The 14,023-nt window shown below is 50.3% G+C and overlaps 2 protein-coding genes and 1 non-coding gene across 3 annotated transcripts in view; 2 read left to right on the top strand and 1 right to left on the bottom strand.

Moving 5' to 3' along the window:
• Nucleotides 1–14,023, top strand: part of RPS8 (ribosomal protein S8) — a 396,253-nt gene that overhangs the window by 150,777 nt on the left and 231,453 nt on the right. The gene's annotated exons all lie outside the window — the stretch shown is intronic.
• Nucleotides 705–13,555, top strand: LOC131766320 (armadillo-like helical domain containing protein 1). The gene is made up of 7 exons (XM_067020536.1): nt 705–759; nt 12,178–12,300; nt 12,399–12,471; nt 12,619–12,748; nt 12,841–12,918; nt 13,216–13,297; nt 13,372–13,555. Exons 1-7 carry the CDS (start codon nt 705–707, stop codon nt 13,488–13,490), a joined length of 660 nt encoding a protein of 219 aa, XP_066876637.1. The 3' UTR covers nt 13,491–13,555.
• On the bottom strand, nt 5,096–5,211 carry LOC131747386 (U5 spliceosomal RNA). The gene has a single exon (XR_009332891.1). It is a non-coding gene; the product is annotated as a U5 spliceosomal RNA (small nuclear RNA).

The raw sequence follows: 14,023 nt of genomic DNA, 5'->3' as shown, positions 1-14,023 counted from the left end.
AGAGCTGGCTGGGAAGGGTTCAATAAACAAACAGTCTCGCTATCTATCTGGTGTCCGTGTGTGGAGGGCAGAGGGAGATCTAGTGAGAGTTATGATGATGGGTCGGGGTGCCTCTGCTCACCAAGGAAAAACGCTGGTCTGAGGGGAAGGACCACCAACGTCGTAGAAGATTCAAGGGCACAGCCTGAGGAGCGGGCCTTACCTCAGCTCCCTGCTGGCCCCTGTGCTCTCCCCTCCAGGACACCACACCCACCTGGTTTTCCTCCTGCCTCTCCGGTTGCTTCCTTTCATTCTCTTCCGCTGATTCCTCCTCTTCAACCCAGCTTCCTTCAAGGTGGAGTGAGGCAGGACTCTGACCTGGAGACTCTTCCCTACGTTTACACCCTGGTGATTCCATTGCTTTAAATACCACTTCTGTGCAACGACTCCCACATTTCTAGTTCCAGCTAAACATTTCTACCTCATCGTGTTGTCCACGAAAAATTTAATCAGTCGATCTAAGAAAGCAATGGAAAGTTTTATTCGAGCCAAATTGCGGCGTATAAGCCGGGAACAGCCTCTCAGAAAGCTCCTCCAAGAACTGTTCTGCCTGTGAGAGGTCAAAGCACAGTTATCCAGGGCTTTGTACGTTAAGTGACGTACACGGTGACGTTCACACGATCCAGATCGACTCCGACAAAGCAAGTAATGGGTCACGGGTCATCATGGCCCCTTACAAGATCAAGAAGGAAGGTTATCTCCTAAGGAGTTATCCCGTTGGTACTAGAGGAGAATGTTGCTCTTCACAGTTGCGCGGGTATTTCTGCCGATGGGGAGGTTGGTCGATGCATGATGCAGATACGCAATGCACAGTAGAGGGAGGAGAGGAGGCCAAAGGGCAGAGGAAATTTTTTATGTTCAAATTTTCCTTGACTTGCTTTAGAATATGGATTTGTATTTCATCAGTGTCCAAAACTAAACTCCCAGTCCTGTGCCATCTTCCCCAACTCAACTGATGGCAACTCATCCTTCCTGCCACTCAGCACAAAATCGTGGTGTTCTCCCTGATGTCTCTCTTTAACCTCTGGATCCATTCTGTCTGTTGACTCTACCTTCCAAATAAATCCAGAATCCAACTATGTCTCACTACCTCCATTGCTAATACTCGGGTCCAAGCCACCATCATCTCTCCTCTAGGTGACTCTGCTTTCTGCCCCATTCTCTTTGTCAACACAGCAGCCAGAGCGGTCCTTGTAAACTTCACATTCTGTCACTCTGCTCAGAACCTTGCAGGGCTCTCCATTTCACCGAGTAAAGCCCAAGCCCTGACTGTTATGGACTCCAGGGTGATCTAGTCTCCCATGACTTCCGAACTCTCTCCTACTTCTCTCTCTCTTCTTCACTGGGCTCCAGACACACTGGCTGTGTGGTCCTTGAAGTTGACAAAACAAGCTCCTGCTTTAGGGCTTTTGTGCAGACTTTTCTGCTGAGCACTTGAGAGAGGTTCTTTTCCTAGAACTCTCACCCCAGGTGTCTGCGTGGCTAACACCTTGACCTCCTTTCAACTCTTTACACAAAAGGTATCTTCTCAGGACTGCACTGGTGGTACAGTGGACAAGACTCCGTGCTCCCAATACAGGGGGCCAGGGTTCGATCCCTGGTCAGGGAACTAGATCCCACGTGCATGCCACAACTAGGGACCTGGCGAGCCACAACTAAGGAGCCCGCCTGCCGCAACTAAGACCCGGTGCAACCAAAAAAATAAACATTTTTTTTTTAAAATCAAAGTTATCTTCTCAGGGAGGGTTACCCTTTTTTAAGTCGCATCCCACACTGCCAACCCCTATACTCTGACCCCCGACCCCTCTGCCACTGCTGTTTTTTCCATAGCACTTATTTATGTGTTATTTATTTATTGTCTGTCTCCCCACCTGAATGTAAGCTCCAGCAGGGCAGGGATATTTGTTTTCATTACCGATATATCCCAAATGCTGAGAACAATGCCTGGCACATATGAATGAATGACCGAGTCACTGTGAGGGAACTGTCCCTCAAAGTCAGAGGACATGAAGTCAGATGGCAGTAATTCTCCAGGGTGCCACAAGAGGGCATCACCGGCCCTGATCTTGTTGGTCAAAGGCAGCCTAACTTACCCCAAACTGGGATTTTGAGCCTCAGCTTTCCTCTATTTGGGCGGAGGGAGGAGAGAAAAGTTAACAAAATATCGGTATGTTTTCCATAAAGCTAAATGCATTTCCTGTTTTAAAGACGTTGTCCTGTCCTTCGGTGTCAAGTCACTCTTACTGTTTTTAGTCTTGGAATGGCCTTTTTGTAGAATCATGACTCAAAACATCACTACCCCAGAAATTTTTTGGAAATTTTACTAACTGGAAAATCCAAAAATCTCTAAACCACTGGTCTGAGATGATAATAGTTTAATAACAATGGAACTTTTAAAAAATGAAATCTTAAGGGACTTCCCTGGTGGTCCAGTGGCTAAGACTCCACGCTCCCAATGCAGGGGGCCCAGGTTCGATCCCTGGTCAGGGACCTAGATCCCGCATGCTGCAACTAAGCGTTCTCATGCCGTAGCTAAAGATCATACGTGCCGCAGTTAAGACCTGACTCAGCCAATTAAATAAATATTCTTCAAAATAAATAAATAAGAATGAAATCTTAAGTATAATACAAATATCCAAAACAAACATACGTTACATGAAATTTATCACTACACATTTACTTTCCCCCAACTTTTTATTTCCAAAAGTTCAAAACTACAAAAAGTTGAAAGAATGAGTACCTATGACACATTTTCTTTCTCTCTCTGTTTACTGGGCTATTTGAAAGTTTCAGATGTCACGACATTTCACTACTCAATATTTCACATTACGTGTCTACTAAGAATAAGGCCGTTCTCCTACATAATTACTATATCATTATTGTGGTAGTGTGAGTCATAGCCTCCAAATACATCCACATCCTAATCCCAGGAACCTGTAGATATGTTACTTCACATGGTAAAAGGGATTTTGCAGGTGTGATTAGGGATCTTGAGATGGCGGGACTCTCCTGGATTATCTAGCTGGGCCCCAGGTCATTACGAGGGTCTTTACACGGCAGGAGGATCCAGAGTTAGTTAAGAGATGACACGACAGAAGAAAGACATTTGGAGTGCAAGGAAGGGGTCACAGGCCAAGGAATGAAGGCAGCTTTCTGAAGGCAAGGGAACAGATTCTCCCTTGAAGCCTCTAGAAAGGAATGCAGCCCTGTCAACACCTTAATCCTAGACTCCTGACCTCCAGAACTGTAAGACAATACATTTGGGTTGTTTTAAGTCACCAAGCGTGTGATAACTTGTTACAGCAGCAAGAAAACAAATACAATTATCAATTCAATAATGTCACGTGAAATAGAGTACATATTACAATTTCCACAAAGGTACCAAAAGTGTACCTCTGCTTTCTTCCTGCCTTCCTTTTCTTGGTGTGTTAGGGGGTTTTGTTCAGGATCCAGTTAAGGTTTGTGTATTGCATTTGATTGTCATGTAGTATACGCTTTTTGTGTCTGTCTAATTTTTGTATTGTATTCATTTGGGGCTGTGTCGGGTCTTCGTTGCTGCGCGCGGGCTTTCTCTAGTTGCGTGGAGCGGGGGCTGCTCTTCGTGGCGGTGCGCGGGCTTCTCACTGCGGTGGCTTCTCTTGTTGCCGAGCACGGGCTCTAGGCGCACGGGCTTCAGTGCTTGTGGCACTCAGGCTCAGTAGTTGTGGCACGCGGGCGCTAGAGTACAGTCTCAGCAGCTGTGGTGCCTGGCCTTAGTTGCTCCGCGGCATGTGGGATCTTCCGGGACCAGCGCTCGAAGCCGTGTCCCCTGCAGCGGCAGGCGGATTCTTAACCCCTGCACCACCAGGGAAGCCCTACGCTTACTTCTAAAGTTAAAATTTATAGCAATTACTTGCTGTCTTGATCCACATTAGAAACTGGAAACTACAGATGATCTTGAGCATTTCCTTCTCTTGTTTTTGGGGGGCCGCGCCGCGCGGCCTGCTGCGTTTCAGTTCCCCAAAGAGGGACAGAACCCACGACCTCGGCACTGGAAGCGTGGAGCCGCAAGCACTGGGCCGCCAGGGAATTGCTAGGATTTCTTATTTTGAACAGTTCTACGTTTAAGGCTAAACTACCTCATCACCAAGTTTATATATAAATATGTAGCATACAAAAATCAACCAACTATACTTCAATTTCTTTGAAGTTTTTAAAAAAGCCAAGTTACACAAGTGCAGCAGTTAGAACCACAGGCCCAGAGAAGTGGGCCTCGCCGGAGGTGCTCACGTACTGCCTTGAAAAACCTTTGCAAACACATATACCCAAGCCTGAACTTGAATTCAAGACCTAACCAAAGCCAGCTTAAGCGGATAGTCTACAGCTAGCAACCGTCTATTGGACGACTGACTGCTCTGTGCCAGGCCGCGTGCCGGGCACAAGAAGCAGTTCAACTTTATGCCTGCTGGTCGCCAACGTGCGAACATAAACCCGAAGCCCTAGGAACAAAGTGTGTTCTCCAGCTCTATGAGTACTTCAGTTCCATATCACTGTGGGGGACGCTCGCGCTAAGGAAGCCGGTTGGACGGACGGAAGGACGGACGGACGGACGGGCGGAGAGGGGGTCCGCTTCTGCCGTGCCTTGTTCTTCTCCTCCCCGTCCCACCCACGGGTGCTGCCTTCCTCAAACCACGATCGATTCCCTCTCCCCACAATACCACACGACTCCACAAACACCAGCTGCACCGTCCACACCAGGCCCGCTTCCTGAAGACAACCTCACAGGAACACGACACGACACTCGGCCTCCACAGACGAGCGCTTAGGCGGGTTCCGAATCTTCACGGACGTAACGCTCCTCATCGCGAGCACACCAACAAAAACAACTATCAAAGTGGAAAAAAACAAACCCGAAAAAAAAACCCTGGGAAGAAAGCCAAACGCGGACACACCGTCGCAAAAACGATCTGCAAGCGAGTCAAGACAGCGTTGCCGCCCCCTCAAACGCGTGCAATACTACACCGTAGAGAGAGACACAGCGAAGCACAGAACACTCTGCTTTTGACACCTGCTTACCAGCCTTGTGAAAACAAGGCCTCAAAAAATTGACGAGAAACTCGGAATTGTTTCTCTCCACGGAAATCTTTAGTAAAAGGCGAAAGATTTATGCGTTTTGAAGAGAAACCAGAGTATGGCGTCACACCCTCTCACACCCTCCTCGGCTAACTGTAAGTCCCAACACACCAATGGTAACTACCTACCCGCAAACAACCAGTGAGTTCTGCCATTATTTCAGAAAATTCTGTGGAAATATCCTGACTTCCAGCGGGGCCGGGAGTCAAAAGAAATAGAAGAATCTAGCCTTTTGAAAGTAGGCAAGATCCCGAATACAGTGCATTGTGGGTATGTAAATGAAACAGAGTCACCAACCTCGCGCTTCAGCAAATGCCTTCCTTTATTAGTTTTCCTGCTCGGTCTAGAGCCACCACCAGGGGGCGGAGCAGAAGCCAGATAGGAATATAGTCGCCGAGTCCAACCAGACAGTCTGTTTTATTTTGTTGGTTTTTTTTTTTGTTTTTTTTTTTTTTTTAAGGGACGACATTTATTCCTTTTCCAAATGTTACAGTAAGACCAGGGGGAAGAAAATGGTCTCAGCAGTTAGAAAAAAAAAAAAAAGTGCAAATCTGGGGTTTGGCCGTTAAAAGTTATTTACAACAATGTCGAGGGGAGGGAAGAAAAGAAGTTGTTTCCCATTACAGACCTCCCCCCAACCGCAAAGCTTAATACTTGCTTACAAGTCAAATAAGAGACACAGTTGATTCACGAGCTGGAGGTTGGAACTTGAGTAAGACATTTAGAGAAACCTAGACAAGGGCAGTGTCTGCCCCAGCCCAGGTGCCACTGTAGGCACAGCACAAGAGCCTACAAACAGCAGGGGAAGGTGGACACTCAGAGTTTGGGAGTGTAGGCACCCCCACCTCTGGCTCAGGGATTTGGGGAGTAAACATAACCTACTTGGAGAAGAACTGGGGACGACAACCAGCAAACTGCCTTCTGCGCGGCTGGGGACGGGGAAGGAGGTAGGGCCAGGGGCAGGAGAATTTCACATCACTGACCTAACTTGGGAAACTGCAAGGGACCATCTTCAACTGGCCTTAAGAGCAAGAGCAGATGGATGATGGTGTTGCCGAAATATCAGCTTCCCGGTGCACCAAGGCCGAACAGAAATACGGAGACAGAGATTTTGGAGGAAGAGAGAGATGGCTTTATTTTTCTGCCAGGCAGAAGGGAAGACACAGCAGGCTGGCTCCTGGAGAACTCTGCCCCCAGCTCCTTCGGGAATCGGAAAAGATTTTATATGTGGGGCTCGCAGTCTGGCATATATGATAAGGATCAAAATAGTGAAGGTCTTGCCTTCTTCTTCTTCCTGCGTTATTTCAAAACAGTCACGGCTGGCATCAGGCAGCCCGGTAATTGGGTCCGTTTGTCTCGGGGCTGTTGGCCTGCGACCTTTTTTCTGAAATGCAAATGCTACAGGGGGTGATTTGTTACAAGGCAGTGCAGGATGTAATTCACATAGTGTTGAAGAGTCATAGGTTCGGGATGTCCCTGGTGGCACAGTGGTAAAGAATCCACCTGCCAATGCAGGGGACATGGGTTTGAGCCCTGGCCCGGGAAGATCCCACACGCCAAGGAGCGACTCAGGCCATGTGCCACAGCTACTGAGCCCGAGTGCCACAACTCCTGAAGCCCGTGCGCCTACAGCCCGTGCTCTGCAACAAGAGAAGCCACCCAGTGAGAAGCCCGCGCACTTCAACAAAGAGTAGCCCCCGCTCACCGCAACCAGAGAAAAGCCCACGCGCAGCAACAAACACCCAACGCAGCCAAAAATAAAAGTAAATGCATGAGTGATTCAGCGGGGAATTCCCTGGCGGTCCAGCAGTTAGGACTCGGTGCTTTCACTGCCGCAGCCCAGGTTCGATCCCTGGTCGGGGAACTAAGATCCCACAAGCCGAGTGGCCCAGCCGGGAAAAAAAAAAAAAAAAAAAAACAGTGATTCAGTGAATAAATCTTCATTTTGCCAAGGATCCCCATACATAATCAAGAAGCAGATACATAATCAGTGAAGGCTCAAGCATTTAGTGCAAAGTGAAGAGGCAGAACCAGGTAGTTGTCTCCTGGAGAGCTTGGTCCCATGTGGGCAGAGAATGCCATTGGTGGTCAGGGAAATTTCATTAAACTATCCTCATCCATTCATTTTTACCCTGAATGTTCACCTAGCCACTTCTTGCTGCAGGAAAAGCTATCTGAGGCACAGGTTGGCATTTTTTCCAGGGCATCCTGGCACTAAGGTGCCACCAGCTTGTGCCTGGGAAGAGCCCAGCGACTACTGAGAGCTGCGCTGCAGCTGACCAGGCCGCTATAGTCAGATATGAGGAGGAGCCAACCACTCAGACCCCAAAACCAAGCAGCACTAATTCAAGAAAAGGGAAGAAAAGGTTTCACAACCAAACAATAAAAGAACAGGTGAGAAAGACTTGTGGATTGCAGGCACCAGGCTATAGCTGCCAAGTGGCCAGAGGCATCCCAGGCTGCATTTTTATCCAGGTGGGAGAGCGTTTGGGTGAAGACGGGGAGGCTCAGTGTCCTGGTCCCTTTCCCTCCACAGGGTTGCTGGCTCTGTGATTCCAAATTAGAACCATATCTGAGCAATAAGAGGTTGGGGTAGGGTGTAGTTGGGATTATGAGGGCTACCCCAGGACACCTGGATGAAAGAGAAAGTGCTGAAGCAGTGGCCAGCTGTTTCTGAAGCAGCTTGGCCCACAGAGGAAAGGGGCTGTCCCAGAGGCCTGTCCCCAGAGTACCAAGCACTGGAGGGGTGGCACCAGACATCCTTGAGGATCTTCCTCGTGGGAGAGTAACTCTTTGATTCTGTGATTGGGAAGAACAGGCTGACACCAACTGGGGTTCATTCCAGGAATGCAAAGCTGGTTCAATACCCCAAAGTCAACCAGTTTTATCTACCAAATTAACAGACTAAAGAAGGAAAATCACATTATTGTATATCAATCATTGCAGAAAATGCATGTGACAAAATTCACAACTCATTCGTAATGTAAAATTCCCAGAAAAATAGGACTAGAGAAGAGCTTCCCCGGGAATTCCCTGGCGCTTCACTGGTTGGGACTCCACACTTTCACTGCCAAGGGCCCGGGTTCAATTCCTGGTTGGGGAACTACGATCCCACAAGCCATGCGGCACGCCTTGGGTGGGGGGGGGGGGAGAAAAACGGAAAGAGTGAGAGAACAACTTCCCCATCTTGATAAAAAGCATCTACAAAAAAAGAAAATCTACAGCTAACATTATACTTAATAACGAAAGACTGAAGGCTTTCCCCCTAAATTCAGGAACAGAGCCACCTTGTCTGCTAAAGGATTACTTCTAGCAAAAGAAAAATAATCCTAGGAGACAATTCTCTACAGGTCTTTCACGTTTCTGCATACCTTGTAAATGAAATACTTACTGTTCTTTGTTCCAGACTATCTTTTCAAGGATGTTTGTTTAGCAAACAGCTTTGGAAAATAAAGATAGTTTCGGGACTTCCCTGGTGGCGCAGTGCTTAAGAATCTGCCTGCCAATGCAGGGGACTCACGTTTGATCCCCAGTCCGGGAAGATCCCACACACCACGGAGCAACTAAACCTGTGTGCCACAACTGCTGAGCCTGCGCTGTAAAGCCTGCGAGCCACAACTACTGAGCCTGCGTGCCACAACTACTGAAGCCCGCGCGCCTAGAGCCCGTGCTCCACAACAAGAGAAGCCACCACGATGAGAAGTCCGCGCACCGCAACAAAGAGTAGACCTTGCTCGCCGTAACTAGAGAAACCCCGCGTGCAGCAACGAAGACCCAATGCTGCCATAAATAAGTAAGTAAGTGAATAAATAAATAAATGATAAAGTCCATACATTTAAAAAAAGAAAGGAAAAGAAAGATAGTGTCCCCTTTAGAGCAAAGGGCAGGCATACTTACTGACTGCTATATAACATTCAGGTTCTCTGAAATCAGGGCTCCTCTATGTAATAAAATCCATTGCATAACCAGGCATTCATCTGTGTTACTTCCATGGGACTTGGGGGCAAAGGGAACTGATGCAAAAAGAGAAAACCCATATAATCAATATGAAGACTATAAAAGGAAACATCATTATAGATGGTACATTCATTAAAATGATTTTTTTAATGACATACTGAAAACTTCTTGCAATCTGTTTGAAAATTTAGATGAAAACAGTGAGAAAACATAATTTACCAAGACATACTCGAGAAGTAGAAAACCCAGGCTGTCCTCTAACCATTAAAGAAAATGAATCAGTGATTAATGTTTTCCGTAAGATCAGAAGCTTCAGAGAATTCTATCAAACATTCAAGAAAAAATTCTAGTCTTAAACTCTTCCAGACATTAGAAAAAGATAGTACATCTTTTCCAAAAATCCCTGTCACAGATTCTCCTGGAGGAGTGCCCATAGCACAGGAATAGACACCAGCCTTGGAGAGTGACAATCAGTTAAGGAGAGAGTGGCAAATGTAGCTAAGTGTACTCTGGCCTCTCTTCACATCACTTGTCTTTTTTTGTTTTTTTTTTTTTTCAGCTGCCGTTGGGTCTCCGTTGTGGTGCGTGGGCTTCTCGTTGCAGTGGCTTCTCTTGTTGTGGAGCGCTGGCTCAGTAGTTGAGGCACACGGGCTCAGTAGTTGTGGCGCACGGGCTTAGGTGCTCCGCGACGTGTGAGATCTTCCCAGGCCAGGGCTCGAACCCGTGTCCCCTGCATTGGCAGGCGGATTCCTAACCACTGTGCCACCAGGGAAGTCCCAGATCGCTTGTCTTTTACCTTTTACTAAAGATTTTGTGGAGAGGAATGTGTGGGAGGTTGCCTTCTCATCTAAGAGGGAAAGTTTCCAATGTTTCATCTATTGGGTATGACCTTTGCTATAGTTTTTTGTAGATAGCTCTTACCCCACTGAGATTCCATTTTTCCAAACTTTCTTTCTATTAAGATGATATATGTGCATTCCTAGATGGCACCTTATTCCTTTTACATACTGCTAGACTCAATTTGCTAATATTTTGTGTAGAAATTTTGCATCTATGTTCACGAGTGAGGTTGCTATATAACTTCTCTAGAGCCTCACTTACAGCTGGGGGCAGCGAATCAGAGAACCCAGTTCCCAACCTACAACTTAAATTTGGAACTGCTTTCTAAAACAACAAGTTGGCTGTTATCTTCTATTTCTTAACTAGGAACCTCTTTATATTTCTACCCATCAGCCATTTGTCTTTGAAAATCCACATACTTACCCTTATTTGAGTAAAACCTCAGAAGATTCCACTACCAATTCTCTAGTGTTTCCCTCCACGAAAGTCTTTACAACACACAAAAGATGTCATTAAACTGGGGAGAAATGTGTATGTGTGCACCATGCATGCCCATCCTCCCATATACTCGTTGGTCCCCCAACGTGGGCGGTGCCTTTGTACCTGCCAACAAAAGCCTTTCTTCCACTGTGGAGAATTACCCCCTAAACATGTTCTTACTGGGTAAAAGCTCCTGACAAGAAAATAAAAGGTGGGACTTCCCTGGTGGCGTAGTGGCTAAGAATCCACCTGCCAACGCAGGGGACACGGGCGCGAGCGCTGATCCGGGAAGACCCCACATGTCGCCGAGCAACTAAGCCCGTGCGCCACAACTACTGAGCCCGAGTGCCACAACTACTGAAGCCCCCGCGCCTAGAGCCGGTGCGCCACAACAAGAGAAGCCACTGCAAGGAGAGGCCCGCGCAGCGCAACAAAGACTAGCCCCCCTGCTCGCCACAACTCGAGAAGGCCCGTGCACAGTAACAAAGACCCAACGCAGCCATAAATAAATAGATTTTTTTTAATGTTTATAAAGAAAATAAAACATTAATTTTTGTTTTTCAAACAGATAATACTGTTAATATTTCTCACGTAGTCGACACTGCCTTCCGGTATGCAGATGAGCTAGTCAGGGAAACAACTTTGCCCTCGAAGTAAGTGGAGAGGCCAGCAGCACTTGACTCTGCAGCTGGGGGGACAGCTCATTTCTGAGCCCTGTCTTCCATGCAGCAAGCACTTGTGTTTACCCGCTGTCCTATCACACCACATTACCTGCCCCCTTCCAGCTCTGCCTGTCTGGGGTTCTTTTCCCTTTACAGAAATAGTCAGTCCTCTGCCATCTTCCCAGGCTCTCCCACAGCCCACCGACCCCTTTTATAGCACTTGTCACCAAACTGTTCGCCGGGCACAAGAGGCGTCCTATGCAGACTTGCCAAAAGGCTGAGTCGATGCCGGATGGAATGAATGACTGCGAAGCAGCTACAGAAAATGCCCTCTTTAAATTCTAGTCCCCTCCTCCTTCCTAACCGAATCTTTCCCTCCTTTTGCCTCCACCACTACCTAGCTCTGGTACCTTAGGCAAGTGCTTTACCTCCCTGTGCCTCATTCCCTCAAATGTCCCATAGGGATAAGTCATCGTGCTATTGCAAAATGAAGCTCGTTGGTCACAGGGAGCGTCACTGGGACGCTGAACGGAGAGCCCTCAGCACAGAGCCTAGGCAAACAAGGCCTCAATAAGGGTTCGTCAGAAAGGGAAGCTTCTCTCAACTGCTGTCTACCTTGCCTCCTTTCTCATTTTCTGCTCCACATCCCCACCCACTTGCTCTGTCTCCCTCTCACCCCTTGTCTTTCCCCATCCGGTCTCCCTTTGAAGACCCCCGGTCCTTCCCTCCTCCACCAAACCTTCTAGATTCCTCAAAGCCCTTTGGCGGCCCTACCTCTGTGGGGCCTCCAGCTCTTTTCAGCCTCTGAGCCTCCAACCCTTCTTCCTCCGGCTCTGGCTGGTTCTGTGAGTCCCAGGGCGCCTCGGCCTCCTCCTCCCTCTCCCCTTGAACCACGAGCTCCAGAAGGGCAGGACTGAGGGGTCGCCGGCCCAGCTCCCCCCACGCCTGGCACAGTGCTGGCCAGTAAGAGGTGCTAAGAAAGGTCGATAAAGAGTTCGGGGGGCAGGGGGTGCTGCTTCCCGGCGAGGGCGAGGGCGAGGGCGGGGAGTGGAGCGGCGTGCCTCTCCAGCGCCCCTGCCTTCCCCAGCCATCGAGCTGATCAAGGACCTGGTCAACTACGACGTGTGCCCAGCGCTGCTCAAGGGCCTCGTGGCGCTGCTGATACCGTCCTTCAAGGAGACCAGCAAACAGCAGTCCCAGATCGTCAGCGGTAGGGACCCGCTGGGATCGGGGTGGTGGACCCCGACGGGGCAGGGTGGAAGACGAGGGGGAGGGGTCCTCCAGCCTCACGGCCGCTCCCTCCTCCAGACTCTTCGGTTCTGCAGCTCGCCGCCCACCTGCCGTTGTTCTTGCAGCAGGCCGCGGCCGCCAAGGCCATCGGGTAAGCGGGCGGCAGGTGGTGGGCGGATGCGGCAAGCCAGGCCCGGCGCTGCCCGCGGGCCCCCAAGAGCGCTCCGGCCGCCGGAGGGTCCCACGGGGCCGCCGCAGCCCGAATCCCACCCCCACCCACACGCCACCCCCCGCCCAGGATCCTGGCGCGAGGCAACACGAGCCTGGCCGAGGAGATGCTGCCCCTGCGCGTGGTGCACAGCCTCATGGCCGCCATGGGCAACATGGACCACAGCAACAGCCAGCGGCAGGCCAGCCTCACGCTAGAGGTGCGCCGGGCGGCCGGGCGGCGGGCGGCGTGGCCGCGCGGCGGGCCCAGCGCGTGGGCACGGCAGTCACGCCCCCTCGCCCGCCCACGCAGTACTTTGTGCAGTTATTCCCAGCGGTGGAGGAGCACGTGCGCAGGGCCATGGGGGAGGAACTCTACAAGCTCTTCCGTGTAAGTGCTCCCGCCCCGCCGCGCCCCGCGGGACAGCACAGTCACCCGTGTGCACCCCAGCGCACGACCCCTCCCCTTGTACACCCCACACACAGATCGGCCTCGGGGCCGGCGGCGGGAGGGACTGCCCTGGCTTGGGCTTCTCCACCTGGCACCCTTCCAAGGTCCCCTTTCCTGCCCTTCCAGTCAGGCCTAGAGCCTGACCGCAGCCTGCAACCTCCATCTGCCCACGCCCAACTCCAAGTCCAGGCTGCCTGCCCTGGCATCCAGCCCAGTTCCCCTTGCTCCTGTCCTCAGAGCAACGCCGAGGACTTGTACGGGAAAATAGATAGCATTCAGGCGGACATCTTGGCGGCCAACAAAGTCAATGTCACCAAAGGTGAGTGGGGTGTGAGGGGGCCTGGAGCAGAGGTGCGGCGGCACCCAGACTCAGGCTCATCTCCCTGTCCCCAGAGCTGTATCTCAGTGGCCTCTCCGACAGCACCATGAGCTCTTACTTTGGCCACTGTAACCAGGGTGAGGTGGCCTACATCACACACTTCCAGAAGGAGGCTGTGGAAGAAAAGGAGTAACAGAGCCTCCAAGGCAAGCCAGGAGGCCAAGGCTGTGTGGCAGGGAAGCCTGGCAGAAGGAAGGAGCCGGGGCCAAGCTCCGGTTGACTCCTCTTGGCCCTTGGTGGGAGGCTGGGGTTCTGCCCGCCAGAAGGGGAAAAGGAGAGCTGGCTGGGAAGGGTTCAATAAACAAACAGTCTCGCTATCTATCTGGTGTCCGTGTGTGGAGGGCAGAGGGAGATCTAGTGAGAGTTATGATGATGGGTCGGGGTGCCTCTGCTCACCAAGGAAAAACGCTGGTCTGAGGGGAAGGACCACCAACGTCGTAGAAGATTCAAGGGCACAGCCTGAGGAGCGGGCCTTACCTCAGCTCCCTGCTGGCCCCTGTGCTCTCCCCTCCAGGACACCACACCCACCTGGTTTTCCTCCTGCCTCTCCGGTTGCTTCCTTTCATTCTCTTCCGCTGATTCCTCCTCTTCAACCCAGCTTCCTTCAAGGTGGAGTGAGGCAGGACTCTGACCTGGAGACTCTTCCCTACGTTTACACCCTGGTGA

The sequence above is a fragment of the Kogia breviceps genome, chromosome 1 (genome assembly GCF_026419965.1).
Source record: "Kogia breviceps isolate mKogBre1 chromosome 1, mKogBre1 haplotype 1, whole genome shotgun sequence".
Taxonomy (NCBI): Eukaryota; Metazoa; Chordata; class Mammalia; order Artiodactyla; family Physeteridae; genus Kogia; species Kogia breviceps.
This window is presented reverse-complemented; position numbering and strand designations above follow the sequence as displayed.

Bases quoted from the DNA above. Each gene is read 5' to 3' on its own strand.
- LOC131766320 (XM_067020536.1), top strand. From the start codon at position 705: ATGGCCCCTTACAAGATCAAGAAGGAAGGTTATCTCCTAAGGAGTTAT. The intron at 760-12,177 runs GTACTAGAGGAG...TGCCTTCCCCAG, and splicing joins CCTAAGGAGTTATCCCGTTG to CCATCGAGCTGATCAAGGAC. The intron at 12,919-13,215 runs GTAAGTGCTCCC...TCCTGTCCTCAG, and splicing joins AACTCTACAAGCTCTTCCGT to AGCAACGCCGAGGACTTGTA.